This window comes from Bos indicus, chromosome 19 (assembly GCF_029378745.1).
Source record: "Bos indicus isolate NIAB-ARS_2022 breed Sahiwal x Tharparkar chromosome 19, NIAB-ARS_B.indTharparkar_mat_pri_1.0, whole genome shotgun sequence".
NCBI lineage: Eukaryota > Metazoa > Chordata > Mammalia > Artiodactyla > Bovidae > Bos > Bos indicus.
The window spans coordinates 11,293,717-11,313,527 of NC_091778.1; the positions used below are offsets into that span (position 1 = coordinate 11,293,717).

Here is a 19,811-nt window from a genome sequence, read left to right on the forward strand (position 1 = left end):
CCTGTTACACATTGAAGGTTTGTGGCAACCTTGCATCAAACAAGTCTATTTGGCTCCACTTTTCCAACAGCATTTAGTCACTTCATGTCTATGTCACAGTTTGTAATTCTCACAATCTTTCAAACTTTTACATTATTATTGTTACATCTGTAATCATGATCTATGACCAGTGACCTCTGATGGAATTGTTTTGGGGTGCCACAAACCATATCCAGCAACAAACTTAACTGATAAACGTGTATGTTCTGACTGCTTTACCTATCAGCATCTGTCTTCCCTGCTCCTCCTCCCCAATTTCTTTCCTTCTCTTAGGCCTCCCTATTCCTGAGATATAATACTGAAATTAGGCAAATTAATGGCCTTTAAGTGTTCAAGTGAAAGAGAAACTCAAGTCTTATTTTAAATCAAAAGCTAGAAATGATTAAGGTTAATGAGGAAGACATGCTGAAAGCCAAGAGAGGCTGAAAGCTAGGCCACTTGTGTCAAACAGTTAGCCAAGCTACGAATGCAAAGGAAAAATTCTTACAGGAAGCTGAAAGTGTTACTCCAGTGAACACACAATTTAAAAAGCTAAACTGTATCACTGATGACATGGAGAAAGTTTTAGTGGTCCAGACAGAAGAACAAACAAGCTACAACATTCCCCGAAGGCAAAGCCTAATCCACAGCAAGGTCCTAAGTCTCAATTCCACAAAGGCTGAGAGAGACGAAGAGGCAGCAGAAGAAAAATTTAAAGCTACCAGAGGCTGGTTGCTGAGGTTGAAGGAACGAAGCTGTCTTCATAACATAAAACCAGAAGCTGGTATAGAAGCTGCAGCAAGCTATCCAGAAGTACTGTCTGGCTTCAAAGCATCCAAGGACAGGCTGAGTTTTGTCAGGAGCTGATGTAGCTGGTGACTTTAAGCTGAAGCTAATGCTCATTTACCTTTCTGAAAACCCTAGAGCCCTTAAGAACTACGCTAAACTTACTCTGCCTTTGCTCTATAAAAAGAACAAAGCCTGAGGACAACCCATCTCTTCACCTGTGGTTAACTGAATATTTTAAGCCCACTGTTGAGATTTACTGCTCTGGAAAAAAAAACTTTTTGCAAAGTATTACTGCTCACTGACAATGCACCTGGGCACCCAAGAGCTCTGATGGAGATGTACAAAACTGATGTTGCTTTCAGGCCTGCTCACACACATCCATTCTGTGGCCCACAGATAAGGAGTGATTTTGACTTTCAACTCTTATTAATTAAGAAATATATTTCATAAGGCAATAACCGCTGTAGTAATTGCTCTGATGGATCCAGGTAAAGTAAATTGAAAACCTGGAAAGGTTTAACCATTCTAGATGCCAAAAAGACCATTCATGATTTGTGGGAAGAGGTTGGAAAAATCAACATTAGGAGGACTTTGAAAGAACTTGACTCCAAACCTCACAAAAGACTTTAAGGGGTTGAAGATCTCAGTGGAGGAAGTAACTGCAGACATGGCAGAAACAGCGAGAGAATTAGAATCAGAAGTAGAGCCTGAAGATGTGACTGAGCTGCTACCATCTCCATAAAACTTTAATGGATGAGGAGCTACTTTCTATGAATGAGAAAAAAAAAGGTTTCTTGAGACACAACCTACTCCAGGTAAAGATACTGTGAAGATTATTGAAATGATAACAAAGGATTTAGAATATTACATAAATGTAGTTGATAAAGCACTGGTGAAGGAAATGGCAATCCACTCTAGTATTCTTGCCTGGAAAATCCCATGCACAGAGGAGCATGGCGGGCTATAATCCACAGGGTCACAAAAAAGTAGGGCAACAATAGTTGATAAAGCAAAGTCAGGATTTGAGAGGATTGACTCCAAATCTGAAACAAGTTCTACTGTGAGTAACATGCTATCAAACAGCACTGCATGCTACAGAGAAACCACACATGAGAGGACAAGTCAATCAATGCTGCAAACTTTACTGTTACCTTATTTAAAGAAGTTGCTACACCCACCCTAGCCTGTAGCAATCACTACCCTGATCAGACAACAGCCACCAAATACCAGCAAAGAATTATGACCCACTGATGACTCAGGGATTGTTTGCATTTTATAGCAATAAGGTATTTTAAATTAGATATGTATACTGTTTTCTGAGACATACTATCGCACACTTAATATACTATAAACATAACTTTTATGTGACTTGCTTTATTGCAGTGGTCTAGAACCAAACCTGCAATATCTCTGAGTTATGCCTATCTACAGATCAGAAAATAGTCAAGAGACAAGAAGAGAACCAAGATTAATGGTAGCAACAGGGTTATGAACAAAATCCTATAATGACTAAACTTCTTATAATTTTGTCCACGATCAACCACCTTCCAATTACAAATTTGGTGGTTAAGAACAAAGAATACAGAGAAAGAAAAATCTATGTTAAACAGACTGCATTTTAACAATGCTGAACTTAAGTGAATAACTTAGCTGTTATACTTCCATCTGTAAAATGGGAGTGATAATAGCAGTGACAGCACATGAGGTGGTAGTAAAGCAAAATGAGTTATATAAGGCAAAGTGCAGAGCACAAAGTATATACTCAGCTTCTGCTGCTAAGTCACTTCCGCCGTGTCCGACTCTGTGCGACCCCATAGACGGCAGCCCCCCAGGCTCCACCGTCCCTGGGCAGATGTTAGCTATTATAGCAACAATACAGGTCCAACAGCAACAGTCCACGGCTTCAGATCACAGATCTGGGACAGAGTTATGACTAAAATATATTAATAGTTACAACTCAGAGGCCAGAATCCTTTCTATACTACCAGCTTTATTCATAGCTTGACTCACGAGTGGTGGCAAGAATGTTCTGCATTAAGGTTAGTCTATGTCAGAGGTTGTGCTATTGAGGGTCAGTTCCCATGATTCTTTCAGCAATCCAAAAAGTCAAAACCAATCTTTGTAATAATGCTAAGATGTTATTTGCCTTTTTCACTGTGTTTGACATTTTCACTAATGGTGCAAAAGCAATGGTAGTTAAAATGTACCAGTAATCATACTATTCAATGCTACATATTTTCAGGCAGGGTGGGGGCGGGGGGGAAGTATCTTTGAAGAAGTAGTAAAAATGACAAATGTTATTAAACCACAACACTTGGTGTCACAAATGGGAAACATACAAAAAGTACTTATGCTGCAATGGTTGCCTTCGAAAAAACCACTTTGTTCAACTGAGTTCCAAGATCAGTCACTTTTTTGTGAAACAAACTGAAAGAACTGACAAACAATAGTTATTCGGTTGTAGATACCGGACAGACATGTTCTGGACCAAAATAACTAAGGAAAAGAACTGCCAATATCTGTTGCCAGTGATAAAACACACTTTCAAGCAAAAAAAGAAAGAAAGAAAACCATAATCCTGGAAAACTTGTACGTACCACATGAACTTAAAAGCTTTTCAATACTTTTAAGACTTTTATTATGAAAACGGTGCTATCAATGAATGTGACTGATACTGCATAATGAAATGCATCAACTGTATTTAGTAAAAAATTATTTTCTAAATGATTAACCCAGAGTGTTACAAAGTCATACATGAGTAAAAGATCCATGCAAAGCGTAAGACAGGCCAATCAAGTTTTAATTGTTTTTCTGAATAAAAGTTTTAATGAAATGGGCCTTTTCTGGTGGTCCAGTGATTAAGAATCAAACTTGCAATGCAGAGGATACAGGTTCGATCCCTGGTTCAGGAAGATCCCACATGTGGCGGAGCAACTTAGCCCGCAAGCCACAATGTTGAGCGCCTGTGTTCTCGATGGAGATCGCAAGCTGCAACTATTGAAGCCCACACCCTAGAGCTCATGCTCTACAACAAAAGAAACCGCCACAATGAGAAGCCTGCACAGAGAGAGGAGCCCCCCCGCCACAACTAGAGAAAAAGCCTGAGCAGCAAGGAAGACTTAGCACAGCCATAAACAAAAAGTTTTAATGACATGGAACTTAAGTGTATAATTGGTAAGTCAGACACATATTTATATATATCCATAAAACCATCACCAGTACAGCAACCAAAACACATATCCACCATACCAAGTCCCCTCTGCCTCGCATAATTCTCTTACCTTCTCCCTACACCTTCCAACCAACCTCAGCCCAGCCTGCCTCATCTCTCAGCAACCACACATCTGCACTGTCACTATAGATTAGTCTGCATTTTTCTAGAGGTTTATATAAATAGAATCATTCATATGTGCTCTTTTTAATCTGGCTCCTTTCATTTAAAATAATTTAAAAGTCCTATTGTCACATGTGTCAACAGTTCATTATTTTTTATTGCTAAGTTTTATTTCATCGTCTAGCCATAGCAAAATTTGCTTATTTATCTGTTGCTGGCCATTAGGGTTGATTTTACTTAGCTATTCAAAATGTAGTTATTATGAACATTTCTATAAGACTTTGTTGGATATCTAGTTCCTTTTCTCTGAGGTAAATATCTAAGAGTGGTTTGACTGAGTCATACAGAAGTGTATGACTTGTTTACACCAACTTGTTTACAGAAGTCATTGTATCATTTTATATTCCCACCAGAAGCATCTAAGACTTCAGATTTCTCTATATTCTAAGACTTCAGATTTCTCTACATTCTTGCCAACACGTGGTATGATCTTTGGAATTATAGCTACTCTAATAGGACACGGTAGTATTGTTTTGTAGATAAATGTGTTTCCCTAATGACTAATGCTATAAACACCTTACACAGGCTTATTTTGCCATGTATATACCTTCTTTATGGGGTGTCGCACGAACTTTTTGCCACTATGGGGAAGGGACCTTGTTTATTTATTATCAGTACAACTCCACATAATCTGAGGAAGACAACTTTATAATTCCCATGAAGTCTAATTTACAAATGTGTTTCTTTTGTGGATTGTGCTTTTGCATTTTAACTAAAATAACGATGCCCAAGACAAAAGTACATTTCCTCTTGTGTTATCTCCAGCAAGTTTTATTATTTTACAATTTAAATCTAGGTCTAGGAACAATTTTCAGTTAGTTTAAGTATATAGTGTGAGGTATGGATCCGAGTTCCATTTTTTGTATATGAACATCTAAATGTTGAAGCGCAATTTGTTGAAAAGATTACACCTTCCCCAGAGCACTGTCTTTGCATCTTTTTCAACCACTAATTTCCTAATGAAAGTGCATTTATTTCTGGAATTGTAACACAGGTATCCCCAATTTTTTAACATTCTGTTTCCGTCACTTTACTTTTTACAAAAGGGTCTACACTAGTACTTGTTTTTGCTAACCAAGAAAAATTTCACTTTGAAAAAAAAACAAAAACAGCTGAAAAGTGAAAATAGCATTCAGTGCTTGTTTTGTAGCAAGCCATTAGAGAGGCATACTCTGAGCAGCAAGAGTGTCACCACCAACCTCCTTCCCAAGGAACTATACTCAGTATCTCAGTATCAAGCTGCCATAGCTTTGAACTGTGTCTGTAAGCATATATACTTTATCCTTTAATATTCTGTGCATCCATTAGCAGGTATGTCTCAAGGTAATTGTTTCTTCACTTGATGCCATTTCATCTTACAAAAGGTTTCAGAGAACTGCTCTACTTTCAGATCATGAAGGAGATCTGTATATTCCATTGATCATCTTTCTCTTACGCTAATATGATGTTGTATTACATTAATACTATGGCTTTATTATATATCTTCAGTTATACAGTGTTAGACTTTAAATGTTATCCTTTAGATTTCAATGATTTTCTCTACTGCATGTTTATTTCATTGTATTTTTTATCTTTGTTTCTATTTTTATTCCATTTACTTTTCATTTAACTTGTTCTTTTTTCTAGTTTATTAAGACAGACACTGACATTTATTTAAGGCCTTTCTGCTTTTCACTTATATGGGCATTTAGTCATATAAATTTTCCCCTACCTATTGCTTTAGCAACATACTACAAATTCTGGTATGCTGTGTTTTCACTCCAGTTCAAAAAACTTTTTAAAAATCTATTATGATTTCCTCTTGGATCCAGGCGTTATTTAGAAGTATGTTATTTACTTTTCAACTATGTCAGATTTTTAAAATATCTATTACAAATAGTTAAACTGAATTCATTACAGTTAAAAAAAAAACCTCAATGATTTGAATATTTTTGAATTTTTTCAGACATATTTTACGTTCCAGAATATGGTCTTTCTTGGTAAATATTTTGTGCACACTTAAGGATAATTTGCATTCTGCTACCGTTGGATCAAAGAGTCTATAAATATCCAGCAAGTCAGGCTGGGTGACAGGGCTATCCAGATTTACTATATCCTTGATGATTTTCTGCCTACCTGCTGTATCAACTGAGAGAAGAAGTTCTATTTCTTCTTATACTTCTATCAGTTTTTGCTTTGTGCATTTTCAAAATCTGTTACCAGAGTATAAACAGAAATATTTATAATCATTGAATATCCTCTTCATTAACTGATCCTTTTATCACTGTGAAATAAACTTCTTTATCTCTGGTAATATGCTTTCCTTTGAAATCTACTTGGATATTAAAGTAACATCTCCAACTTGGTTTTGATTAGCATGGTATATCTTTACATTTAAAGCATATTTCTTAGGTTTGGCATACACTTGAGTTTTGCTATTCTAGCCAATCTGACAATTTCTACTTTTTATTTGGGGTGTTTAGACCATTTACGGTGCCACATCTTGCTATTCCTCCCATCTGTGTTTTGTTACCACTTATCTTTTCCTGCCTGCTTTAAGTCTAAGATTTGGTTCAATTTTATCCCCACCACTGCTTTATAAACTAAACATCTCTGTCATTTTAGCAGTGGCTTTATAGTTTATAGTTATGGGAGGCTGAACAGTATCCCCAAGGTATTGACATCTTAATTCTCAGAACCTGTGACTGGGAATACACAGCTGCAATTAAGCCAAGGATCCTGAGATGAGGGGACTGTCCTGGAAAATCCACGTACACTCTAAATGTAACCATAAATGTTACTGTAAGACAAAAGCAGAGGAAGATCTGACAGAGATAAAAAAAAGGTAAGGCAACGTGACCAAAGGCAGAGATAGGAGTGACACTGTCATAAGCCCAAGAATGCTGGCAGTAAGCAAAAGTTGAAAAAGGCAAGAAACAGATCTCCCTTAGTGTAACTGGAGCTAGCACAACTCTACTGAAGCTCTGATTTTGGCCTAGCAATGGTTTTTGGATTTTTGGCCTCCAGAAATGTGAGGGAAATGTTATCTGTTGTTTTAAGCTGCCAAATTTCTGGTAATTTGTTACAAGAGGCAAGAAAAAATAATAGGATAGTATGTATCTTTAATGTATCACAGTCTAGCTTTAATTGTTATTATACCATTTTACATATAGTGTCAGAATCTTACATTATACTTCCATGCTTTAATCATTTGGCCTTTGAAAACAATTATTTGTTTATTTCTGGTTTAGCTGGGTCTTCACTGCTGCACACAGGCTCTCTCTAGTTGCGGTGAGCAGGGGCGTCTCCTGTGCACTGGCTTCTCCGTGTGGTGGCTTCTCTTGCTGCAGAGCACGTGCTCGAGGCGTGAAGGCTTCAGTAGTTGCGGCTCATGGGCTCTAGAGCGTAAGCTCAGTGGCTGTGGTGCACGGGGTCAGCTGCTCTGTGGCATGTAGGACCTTCCAGGACCAGGGATCAAACCCATGTCTCCAAGATTGGCAGGCAGATTTTAACTACAGGACCACCTAGGAAGTTCCTCTTTTGGCCTTTATATAGCTGTTTTTGTTGTGAATTTTGCTTCTAAATATGTTAAAAACCCCGAAATATAATGCTACTGTTCTTTATTATATTGTCAATTATCACTTAAAATTACTTCAGTAATAGAAGAAAAACTTTATTTACCCAAGTAATTTCCATTTCTGGTACTCTTCATTTCTTTGTTTAAATTCAGAGGTTCACCTGGTATTATATACCCTGTCTGAAGCATGTACTTGAACATTTCTTATAGTTCAGATCTGAAAATGTCTTAGTTTCACTGTATTTTTTAAAATATATTCTTGCCAATTATAAAATTCTCGGTTAATGTTAGTTTCTTTCAATCTTTTTAAAATGTTGCTATATTATCATTTCACTTGTATTGTTTCCAGTGAGAAACCTGATTTCACCCTTACCTTTGTGCCTCTAAATTTAATGACTTTTTTTTTCACTGCCAGTTTAAGATATTTTGTTTACCATTGGTTTTAAGCAATTTGATTATGATGTGCTTTGATGTTTCCTTCATGTTTCATGTGCTTATAGTTCACTAAACTTCTGGATCCATGGGCTTAAAGCTTTTATCAAGTTTGGAAAGTATTTACTTTTTCCTTCCCATCCCCTTCTTCCACGACTCCAGATATTTGTACATTAAGCTACTTAAAGTTGTTTTATAGTTTTGGAATTCTATTCTCTATGTTCACATTTTGAATAGTTTCTATAGCTAATGCCTTCAGGTCCATTAATTCATTAATTAATCTTTTCTTAATTAATTAATCAGTTAATCCTTTCTTCTGTAGTATCTAATCTATCATTCATGCCATCCAGTGTATTCTTCATTTCAAATATAGTTAGTTCATTCTCAATAAGTTCAGTATGAATTTTTTGTATCTTCCATATCTCTATTCAACTTTTGAAGAAATGGAGTGTAGTTATAAAAACTGAGAAAAATATTTTCTCCTAATTCTCACATGAGAACCTAGTTGTCTTTTTAAGCCATACAAAGATTTCCAAAAATGCAAAACAATACAAGTTTTCTCGTCAAATATTGTTTTGTTTTAGAGTTACTATTCATAGAAATATAATTTATGCTAATATGCAATTAGTTTATTATCATAAGTAAATTAATTTTTTTAATGTTTTAATTTATAATTCATAAAATACCAATAGATATAACTCACATTTAAAAAAAAAAAAAAAAAAACAGTTCTTGCTCAAATCAACTGATCACTCTCCTCAGTACTGGTTATGTCTTCCTGCCTCTTTGCATGCCAATTAATCTTTGATTGAATAACAGATAATGTAACCTTAGCTTTGTTGGGTGCTGGATATTTTTGTAATCTTATCAGTTTTCTTGAGCTCTGCTCTAGACTGCTCTTAGGTTACCTGGAAACAATTTAGTTCTTCCAGGTCTTGCTTTTACTTGTTAGATGGGTCTGGAGTAATGCCCAGTCTAGGACTGTTCTCCACTAGGGAGGCAAAAATGTCCTGTGTACTTCATTCAATGCCCCATGGATCAGAAGTTACCATTACAGTGATAGGAACAAACACAATTACTGGCCCTGTACCAGGCACCAGGCACCACTCCCTCTAAACCTTCCCAGATGGTCCTTCCCCCAACCTCAGGTAGGTTTTTTACCTGCAGGCTCTGCTCAATACTCTACAGAATATTTGAGGAGTGTGTGTTAGTCACTGAGTTGTGACCGACTCTTTGCACTGAGTTGTGACCGACTCTAGAGCCCACCTAGCTTCTCTGTCCATGGCATCTCCAGGTAAGAACACTGGAGTAGGTTGCCGTGCCCTTCTCATATTTGAAGAGAACGCCTTACAAATCTCTGGAGCTCTTTGTCCAGATCTCTCTTCTGGTATTCTGTCCACTGCACTCTAGGTGTGCTGGTCTTCCTGGACACTCAGCACTGTCTCCTCAACTCAAGGAGTTAGCCAGACTCGGTTGCATTTCTGCCTCCATGTGTTATGGCCTGAAAACTCTCTCAAGGTTAAGTGAGGCAATCATAGATACGATTTATTTCCTGTCTCTCAGGGATTGCTTTCATTTGTTGCCTCAGGTCTGGTGTCTAGAAAATGTTTTTCTTTTTGGTTGTTATAGAAGAAAGGGTTATCACTATTATGCCATAACTGGAAGCACATATCTCAATTCAAACCAACAGATTATGGTGTAACAGAGTGAAATAAAATTCACTGATATGGTTCCAGATTTCATACTACAAATTACATTTAACAAACAAGCACTTGTTCAATTTTGGGGTAATATCAATGATGATTCACAATTATCTAAAACTGCTTTTTAAAGTGTTCCTCCCTAACAAAAAGTAGATTAGGGCTGCCAGGAACTGGGTGGGAAGGGGAAGTGATTGCTAAGAAGTACAGTGTTGCTTTGTGGGATGATGAAAATGTTCTGCAGAAATCCCTGGCAGCAGTGGTTAAGATTCTGTGCTTCCAGTGTGGGAGCACAGGTTTGCTCCCTCGTTGGGGAACTAAGATTCCACATGCCATGAGGCATGGCCAAAAAATTAAAAAAAAAAAAAGAAAGAAAGAAAATGTTCTGAAATTAGATATGGTGATGGCTGTCGAACTCAATGAATATACTAAAATCTACTGAATTCTACACTTACATTTATATGATGAACTTTATGGTATGGTTCCCTGGTGGCTCAGATGGCAGGAAGATCCCCTGGAGAAGGGCATGGCTACCCACTCCAATCCTGCCTGGAGAATTCCATGGACAGAGGAGCCTGTAGGGCTACAGTCCATGGGGTTGCAAAGAGTTGGACACAAGTGTGCAACTAACACTTCCATGTGGCATGTGAACTGTATCTCACTGTAAAAAACCTTTCCTAACTACGTATGAAACTCAAAACCCATCAGGCGAGATTTATATATACTTCAACCCAAACAACTTATTACAGTAAACTGAAAAGCCATACATTAAGAGGTTTTTTACAATACGTTTTCTCACCAAGTATTATTTTGCTTTAGAAAAAGTTATTCTCTAAGAAAATGTTATTTATGCTAATATGTAATAGGTTTATTATTAAAGTGAATTAACAAAAATTTTAAATTTTTTGTTTTAATTTCTAATTCAGATAATATCAACAGATAAACCCATATAAAGAAAAATTCTTTGGATTTCCCAATAAAATTTAAGAGTACAGAGTCCTGATGCCATATAATTTGAGAACTGACAGTCTATGCCAACATACTATGCCAGAGATTCCATACTGGTATAATATCTTAACAGATAAAATATATTAGTTAAAAAAAGTAGTTAATTAAAAATGCTAAGAAGGTATGTAAACCCACACTAAACTTTGTTACTTAATTGTATGTCTTACTTGGAAGTTTCTGGCAAGCCAGCTGAAAGTTCCAGAAACACAGATAAGTAGTAACCACGAACAACTCCATTTCCATCCTCAAAAAAAAAGAAAAAGATGTTATATAAACAGAAACTCCAGTCAATTTAAATGTAAAAATGTAAGCCACAATGAAACAAACAAAATATAGAATACTATCTGATATTTGGATAGAGAAGTAGTTTTAAGTTTAAAAGCAGTAAGAGAGCTGATAAAAAGATCAAGAGTCTACAAACTTTTTTTTCTACATAAAGATAGAAGCATTAAAGCATACAAACAAAGGAAAATATAAACTACTCTGAAAAGAGTTAGGAGTTTCAACACATACTCTTAAAAATGAGCCTCCAAGAAAAATAAAAACTCCAAAGAAATATACCAAAAAAATGAAAAGTTTCAACTTCACTAGAAAGTTGAGGAAGGAGACAAAAAAACAAAGGAGATAATATAATATTTAAGATTAAAAAGGAGTAAAATAGAAAAAGGTAACACTTGATGTTGAAAGTAATTAAATATAACTTCTATGTTTCATATGTTAGGATTCCATATAAGATTCTGTCTGGAGATTTAAAGTTGCTCACATTTCTATTACAGAGATTTTATGAATAAAATTATTCCCTTCTGTATTTCTCAAGGACTGGGTGAGATTACATTTGTTAAAATTACATGTATAAACACATTTGCCCAACCAGACTGTGAGGGCTGAGGGCAGGGATATATCTACAGAGGGTTACAGCTATTTCTGAACCCTTTCATTTCTAGGCTACTTGGCTCTCAAAGGTCCTGATGCAGCATTCAGGTTTGAAATGGTCATCACTCAGTAAACATAACACTACAGAAACATGAATAATCACTTAAGGGAAAAGAGCTGGACACAAAAGATTATACGCTGTATAATCCCATTATATAAAATTCTGAAAAAGTAAAAGTATAGTGACAAAAACAGATCAGTGGTTGCAGAGGGGCCAGGAAGGGAGAAAAAAAGGATTAGCTGAAAAAGGTAAATCAGATAACTTCTGAGCACGATAAAACTCATGACTATGATAATGACTGTGCAACTGTATTTGTCAAAATGTGCTAAATTTAGTCAATTATGAAATATAAATTATATAGCAAATTACACTGATTTTAAAAAATCAACCAACATCCTTGTGCAAATAACTGGAGTTTCTTTCTTTTAAAATTTGGTCCTAAAACAACCTCCCTGGAATACAATCAATTAATAAAAGGTAGTAAACATTTTTTGTTCTGAATTCTATCACATAATAATATTAGAAATTTCTCTTTGACCTAATTTTTAATTTTAAGGAACAAGATTTTTATAATTCTTATTGATGCACCATTTGTACCTCTAAGAAAACACCTGCTTTAAGAATTTTCAATAGGCAGAGGATTCTGGAAAGACTGCCACAATCAGCAGCATAGTTTTTAAAACTCTCAATATCTGAAAGTAAAACAACAATCGAACATCAAAACCAAAAGTTCACAATCAACATTTACAACAAAACCAGGTAACAGGTTATCTCCACAACCCCCAAAACATAAGCAGATAAAGACAGACCAACTATAATCCCAAAGACCTGCCTTGGATCAACACTGTGGGAGAAAGGAGAGAGAAGCAACGGGACATCTAATGGACCAGAAAAAAGGAAAACCACAAAATGGCCAAGAGTCAGTCACTGAAAAGCACTGTAAGCCACAGAACACAAGAAACTGCAAAAAAGTTGCTCAATATACAAAAAAGATGTCCTTTTCATTATAGGGGGCTGGAATGCAAAAGTAGAAGTCAAGAAACACCTGGAGTAACAGGCAATTTGGCCTTGGAATATGGAATGAGGCAGGGTGAAGACTAATAGAGTTCTGCCAAGAAAATGCACTGGTCATAACAAACATCCTCTTCCAACAACACAAGAGAAGACTCTATACATAGACATCACCAGATGGTCAACACCGAAATCAGACTTATTATATTCTTTGCAGCCAAAGATGGAGAAGCTCTATACAGTCAGCAAAAATAAGACCAGTAGCTGACTATGTCTCAGATCATGAACTCCTTATTGCCAAATTGAGACTTAAATTGAAGAAAGTAGGGAAAACCACTAGACCATTCAGGTATGACCTAAATCAAATCCCTTATGATTATACAGTGGGAGTGAGAAATAGATTTAAGGGCCTATATCTGATAGATAGAGTGCCTGATGAACTATGGACTGAGGTTCGTGACACTGTACAGCAGACAGGGATCAAGACCATCCCCATGGAAAAGAAATGCAAAAAAGCAAAATGGCTGTCTGGGGAGGCCTTACAAATAGCTGTGAAAAGAAGAGAAGAAAAAAGCAAAGAAGAAAAGGAAAGATATAAGCATCTGAATGCAGAGTTCCAAAGAACAGCAAGAAGAGATAAGAAAGCCTTCTTCAGCGATCAATCCAAAGAAACAGAGGAAAACAACAGAATGGGAAAGACCAGAGATCTCTTGAAGAAAATTAGAGATACCAAGGGAACATTTCATGCAAAGATGGGCTCAATAAAGGACAGAAATGGCATGGACCTAACAGAAGCAGAAGATATTAAGAAGAGGTGGCAAGAATACACAGAAGAACTGTACAGAAAAGATCTTCATGACCCAGATAATCACGATGGTGTGATCACTCACCTAGAGCCAGACATCCTGGAATGTGAAGTCAAGTGGGCCTTAGAAAGCATCACTACGAACAAAGCTAGTGGAGGTAATGGAATTCCAGTAGAGCTCTTTCAAATCCTGAGAGATGATGCTGTGAAAGTGCTGCACTGAATATGTTAGCAAATTTGGAAAACTCAGCAGTGGCCACAGGACTGGAAAAGGTCAGTTTGCATTCCAATCCCAAAGAAAGGCAATGCCAAAGAATGTTCAAACTACCGCACAATTGCACTCATCTCACACGCTAGTAAAGTAATGCTCAAAATTCTCCAAGCCAGGCTTCAACAAAACGTGAACCGTGAACTTCCTGATGTTCAAGCTGGTTTTAGAAAAGGCAGAGGAACCAGAGATCAAATTGCCAACATCCGCTGAATCATGGAAAAAGCAAGAGAGTTCCAGAAAAACATCTATTTCTGCTTTATTGACTATGCCAAAGCCTTTGACTGTGTGGATCACAAATTCTGAAAGAGATGGGTAATACCAGACCACCTGACCTGCCTCTTGAGAAATTTGGATGCAGGTCAGGAAGCAACAGTTAGAACTGAACCTGGAACAACAGACTGGTTCCAAATAGGAGAAGGAGTACGTCAAGGCTCTATATTGTCACCCTGCTTATTTAACTTATATACAGAGTACATCATGAGAAACGCTGGACTGGAAGAAACACAAGCTGGAATCAAGATTGCTGGGAGAAATATCAATAACCTCAGATATGCAGATGACACCACCCTTATGGCAGAAAGTGAAGAGGAACTCAAAAGCCTCTTGATGAAAATGAAAGTGCAGAGTGAAAACGTTGGCTTTAAGCTCAACATTCAGAAAACGAAGATCATGGCATCCGGTCCCATCACTTCATGGGAAATAGATGGGGAAACAGTGGAAACAGTGTCAGACTTTATTTTTCTGGACTCCAACATCACTGCAGATGGTGACTGCAGCCATGAAATTAAAAGACGCATACTCCTTGGAAGGAAAGTTATGACCAACCTAGATAGCATATTCAAAAGCAGAGACATTACTTTGCCAACAAAGGTCCGTCTAGCCAAGGCTATGGTTTTTCCTGTGGTCATGTATGGATGTGAGAGTTGGACTGTGAAGAAGGCTGAGCGCCGAAGAATTGATGCTTTTGAACTATGGTGTTGGAGAAGACTCTTGAGAGTCCCTTGGACTGCAAGGAGATCCAACCAGTCCATTCTGAAGGAGATCAGCCCTGGGATTTCTTTGGAAGGAATGATGCTAAAGCTGAAACTCCAGTACTTTGGCCACCTCATGCAAAGAGTTGACTCACTGGAAAAGACTCTGATGCTGGGAGGGATTGGGGGCAGGAGGAGAAGGGGACGCCAGAGGATGAGATGGTTGGATGGCATCGCCGACTCGATGGACGTGAGTCTTGGTGAACTCCAGGAGTTGGTGATGGACACGGAGGCCTGGCGTGCTGCGATTCATGGGGTCGCAAAGAGTCAAACACGACTGAGCAACTGAACTGAACTGAGTATAAAAACTAAATGCAGTCTGGTAACTCTAAACTCTTAAAAATGAGTATCCACGGTCTTTTAGAACAGGTCTAAAGATTGCAAAGGAACTGCTAAGAGGAAAATAAAAGATAAATAGCATAGAAATAATACAAGCAAAGGAAGGAAAAGATCCAGATTACAAGAAGAGAAGAACTAGGAAATCTCTCAGAAAGCAAAGCACTGGATTTCTGATTGACATATAACACTGGTTATACACATGCAAAAGAATGAAGCTAGACCCCTCCATCATACAAAAATTAACTAAAAATATATTAAAGATCTAAAAATAAGTCTTAAAAGTTATAAAAGTCTAAGAGGAAAATATAAGCGAAAAGCTCCATGACAATGGAGTTTGTGAGAATTTCCTAGATATGAAACCAAAAGCCAAAACAGACAGACTGGACCACAACAAAATTTAAAATTTCTCTCCATCAAAGGTCATGATCAACAGAGCAAAAAGAAACCTTAAAAATGAGAAAATATTAAAAAAATGAAAAAATATGTGTAAATCATACATCTAATAAGGGGTCAACATCCAGAATATGGAGGCTTCCCTGGTGGCTCAGACAGTCAAGAATCTGCCTGCAACGCAGGAGACCTGGGTTTGATTTCTAGGTCAAGAAGATTCCCCAGAGAAGGGAATGACTACCACTCTATCACTCCTGCCTGGGAAATTCCATGGACAGAGGAGCCTGGTAGGCTACAGTCCACAGGGCTGTAAAGAGTCGGACTTGACTGAGCAACTAACACTTTCACATCCAGAATATATAAACTCATACAACTCTACAACAAAAAACTTGATTAAAAAATGAGCAAAGGACTTGAATACACATTTCTCTAAAAGGGATATACAACTGTCCAACAAGCACATGAAAAAATGCTCAAAAACACCCGTCCGGTATATAAATCAAAACCACAATGAATTACCTCATACCATTATTAGTATGGTATGGTTATTACCAAAGAAACAGAAAACAAAAAGTACTGACAAAGATATGGGAAAATTTGAACCCTTGTGCACTGATGAGAATGTAAAATGGTGCAACTACTGTAGAAAACAGCACAGTTCCTTAAGAAACTAAAAACAGAATTACCATGTGACACAGCAATACCATTTCTGGGTATATACCCAAAAGAATCAAAAGCAGGATACTGAAGAGATATTTACACACCTATCTTCAAAACAGTATTAGTCACTAAAGAAAAAAGACAGAAGCAAGTCAGATGCCCACTGATAGATGGATAAATAAAATGTGATATATACATACAATGGAATATTACTCAGCCTGAAAAGGGAAGGGAATTCTGATATAAGCTATGAAGAGGAGGAATCTTAAGAACATATGCTAAGTGAAAGAAGTCAGTAACAAGAAGATGTTACTGTGTTAAGATTCCACATATGTGAGGTATCTAGAGTAGTCAAATTCATAGAAAGAAAAAGCAGAGTGATGGATCTGAGAAGGAGAAATGGGGAATTACTGTTTAACTGGCAGAGCACTTCAGTCTCGAAAGTTGAAAAAATTCTGGAAGTTAGTTACACAACAATGTAAATGTACTTAACAATACTACATGTACACTTAGAAACAGTCAAAATGGTAAATTTTATGTTATGCGTTATTTACCAAAATGAAAGAGAAAACAAAGGGTAAAATAACATCCCTACAGACAATGAAAGCACCCTAGAAAAACAAACTCAAAGATCAAAATTGTAACCTATTTCAAAATAACCTAAAAGACTCTTAAGAAAATAATATGACAGCCTGCAGAAGAAAAGAAAAGCTGAGAAAATATGATATGAAAGAATAACACATATCAGTATTAGAAAAACTCAAATATAAGTAACAGAACTAAGGGAAGAATTAGAAATAAAAGCAAGTTATTTGAGAAATAAAGACTGAACTAAAAGAACATAGGAGCAAATAAGCACAACAGCTGATATCTTTTAAAAAGTAAGTGAACAAGGAAAATTTTTAAAGTTAAAAAGAAATGAATAAAGAGCCGAAAAAAATTAGAAAGTGGTAGTATTGAAGACAAAGGCAAAGAAGATTCAAAACGCAGATAATAAAAGTCCCAAGAGAGAAAACCAACAGTAGAAACAAAGGCGATAGTTAAAACTGTAATTCAGGAAATATTCTCTTTAAGAAATCTAAAACTATATATTGAAAGAGCCCAGCATGTAACTGAGAATACGGGCCCCAAAACCCAACACATATAGTAGTAAATTAGTGGATTTAAAAAGAATTGGAACTCCACTCAGTGCTCTGGGGTGTCTTAAAAGGGAAGGAAATCTAAAAAAGAGTGGATACATGTATGACTGATCCACTTTGCTGTACAGCAGAAGCTAACACAACATTGTAAAGCAACTACATTCCAATAAATAAATAAGGTACAGGCACTGTGGGGAAAAAATTATTAAATTATTTGGGCATCTAGACAATATCAGCAAATGATTTTTAAGGATTAGTTCATCATTAGACTTTACCAGAACAAAATGGAATTAAATATTTAAGATAGCCAAGGAAAGAAAACATGAGCCAAGGATTTTGCATCGAGCAATTCTGGCTTTAGAGTATAAAGGATATAAATTATTTTCAATACACAGAAATTCAGGAAATATTGCTTCCATTAACCTTTCTAGTAGAATTTACTAGAAAACAAGCTCTGAACCCTAACAGCTGTCTAGACACAGCAGAGGGAAATCAGAGTACATGCAAAATAATTTTTAAACATTTCCCAGGAACCAATGGTAGAATTTCTCAAGTTGATGGTAGAATTGAGTTCCCCTCCTGAAATTTTTTTTATAGAGCAAATGAATGATTCATTATGATATATTACAATTCTCTTATTTCCTATGGCTTCAAAAAGTAGGTTCCTAGAGTAGAAGAAATGAGTTGTGGGTGTAATATAAAGAAGTTTAAAAAATTCTGTAATTCTGAATTTGAATTATAAATCTTAGTGTGATCTCACGAGTTATTTTATTAAAAAAAAAAGAAATACATACAGGGACTTCCATGGTGGCCCAGTGGCTGGGAATCCACCAGTCAATGCAGGGGACACGGGTTCAATTCCTGATCTGGGAAGATGCCACACGATGAGAAGCAACCAGGCCCAACTGCCACAACTACTAAGCCCATACTCTAGAGCCCAGGTATCGCAACTACTGAAACCCACGAGCGCCTAGAGCCTGTGCTTGCTAACAAGAAAAGCCATCACAACGTGAAGCTCATGCACTGCAATGAGGAGGAGTCCCTGCTCACGGCAACTAGAGAAAACCATGCACAACAATGAAGAGGAAGAAAGTTCAGCCAAAAATAAGTAGAATTTAAAAAAAAAAAACAAAAAAAAATTACATATATACATGTGTCAAAAAAAAACCTCCCCCCAAAACAGGGAGAACAAGATGGTGGAGGAGGAGGTGGACATGGAGTACATCTCTCCATGGACACATCAGGAATACACCTTCAGACACAGAGGTGCACCCAGAACACCAGCTGAGACAGACAGGAGCACCTGACCAGTGGGTAAGAATACACAGAATCACGCAAAACTCAGTAGGATGAAGGAACTAGGGGGGGAAAACAGGAGTGTTACTAGGACTGGACCTGCCCTGGGCGGGTGGGGGAGCTGAAGCAGGGGTCCAATCCCCACATCGGGGTACTGTCTGAGTCAGAGGAGAAACATTTAAGGCAGTACGTGAAACAGCTGATCTGCAGCAGCCAAAATGGAATGAGATACAGACAGTCCCTGACGCAGCCACACATACCCTGGATAGGGAGGCAGGTCCCCAAGGCGGCGGAGCAGCTGGGAGCTGGACCTTAGGGATTGTGGAGCAAACCCAGGACGAGGGCTGCTGTTAACTGTGGAAGGCCTGACCGAGGGGATGTGAGGGTGGAGATGTGGTGGGAAATGCCCCTGGAGGAAAGGTGGGCAGCCATGGAAGCAAGGTTATACTGCTGAGTCATGCGAAGCAGGTGGAGCCATCACCATGGCCTCTCTCTCCCCACATCCAGCATGGGAAGATGAAAAATAGAGAGGCTGGCCCATTAACTGCCTGACGCACTGTACTACAGAGGAGGACCCCACCCAGGATGCCCCTTTAAGTGACTGATGCCCCGAACTACAGAGGAGGATACCACCCAGGGTGTCCCTTTAAGTGCCTGACACGCAGATCTACAGATTAGGACCCCAGCCAGGGGGGCCCTTCTATGTGCCTGATGTGTGTGATGAACAACAGAGAAGGACCCCAGGCAAGGGAGCCCTCTAAGCACCTGAACAGGCAGAGCTACAGAGAAAGACTAGCCAAAGAGGCCTTCTGATCCCCAGTTACCGGAGGCTTGGAAAAAGACTCTGATAGGGCCATAACTCCAGTGGCTGAGGCAGTCCCAGTCCCTGCACACTTGGTGCCACTGGGGTTCCTGTAAGCCAAGCAGCTGCACCAGCTTCACGCTGAACCCTAACTGGGGCAAAGCTGCCACAGGCAAAAAAAAAAGTCTTGAGTCTATGCACGCGGGATCGCTTTGGTTGTGTCCAACTCTTTGTGA

General features: G+C 37.8%; 1 protein-coding gene across 5 annotated transcripts in view; it reads right to left on the reverse strand.

Moving 5' to 3' along the window:
• The window catches only part of TRIM37 (tripartite motif containing 37), a 151,561-nt gene that overhangs the window by 82,187 nt on the left and 49,563 nt on the right, over window positions 1-19,811 (reverse strand). For all 5 annotated transcript variants that reach the window (XM_070772568.1, XM_070772564.1, XM_070772565.1 and 2 more), the window contains exon 12: window positions 11,065-11,141. In XM_070772568.1, the coding sequence (XP_070628669.1) occupies window positions 11,065-11,141 (77 nt within the window). The remainder of the gene's footprint in view (window positions 1-11,064; window positions 11,142-19,811) is intronic.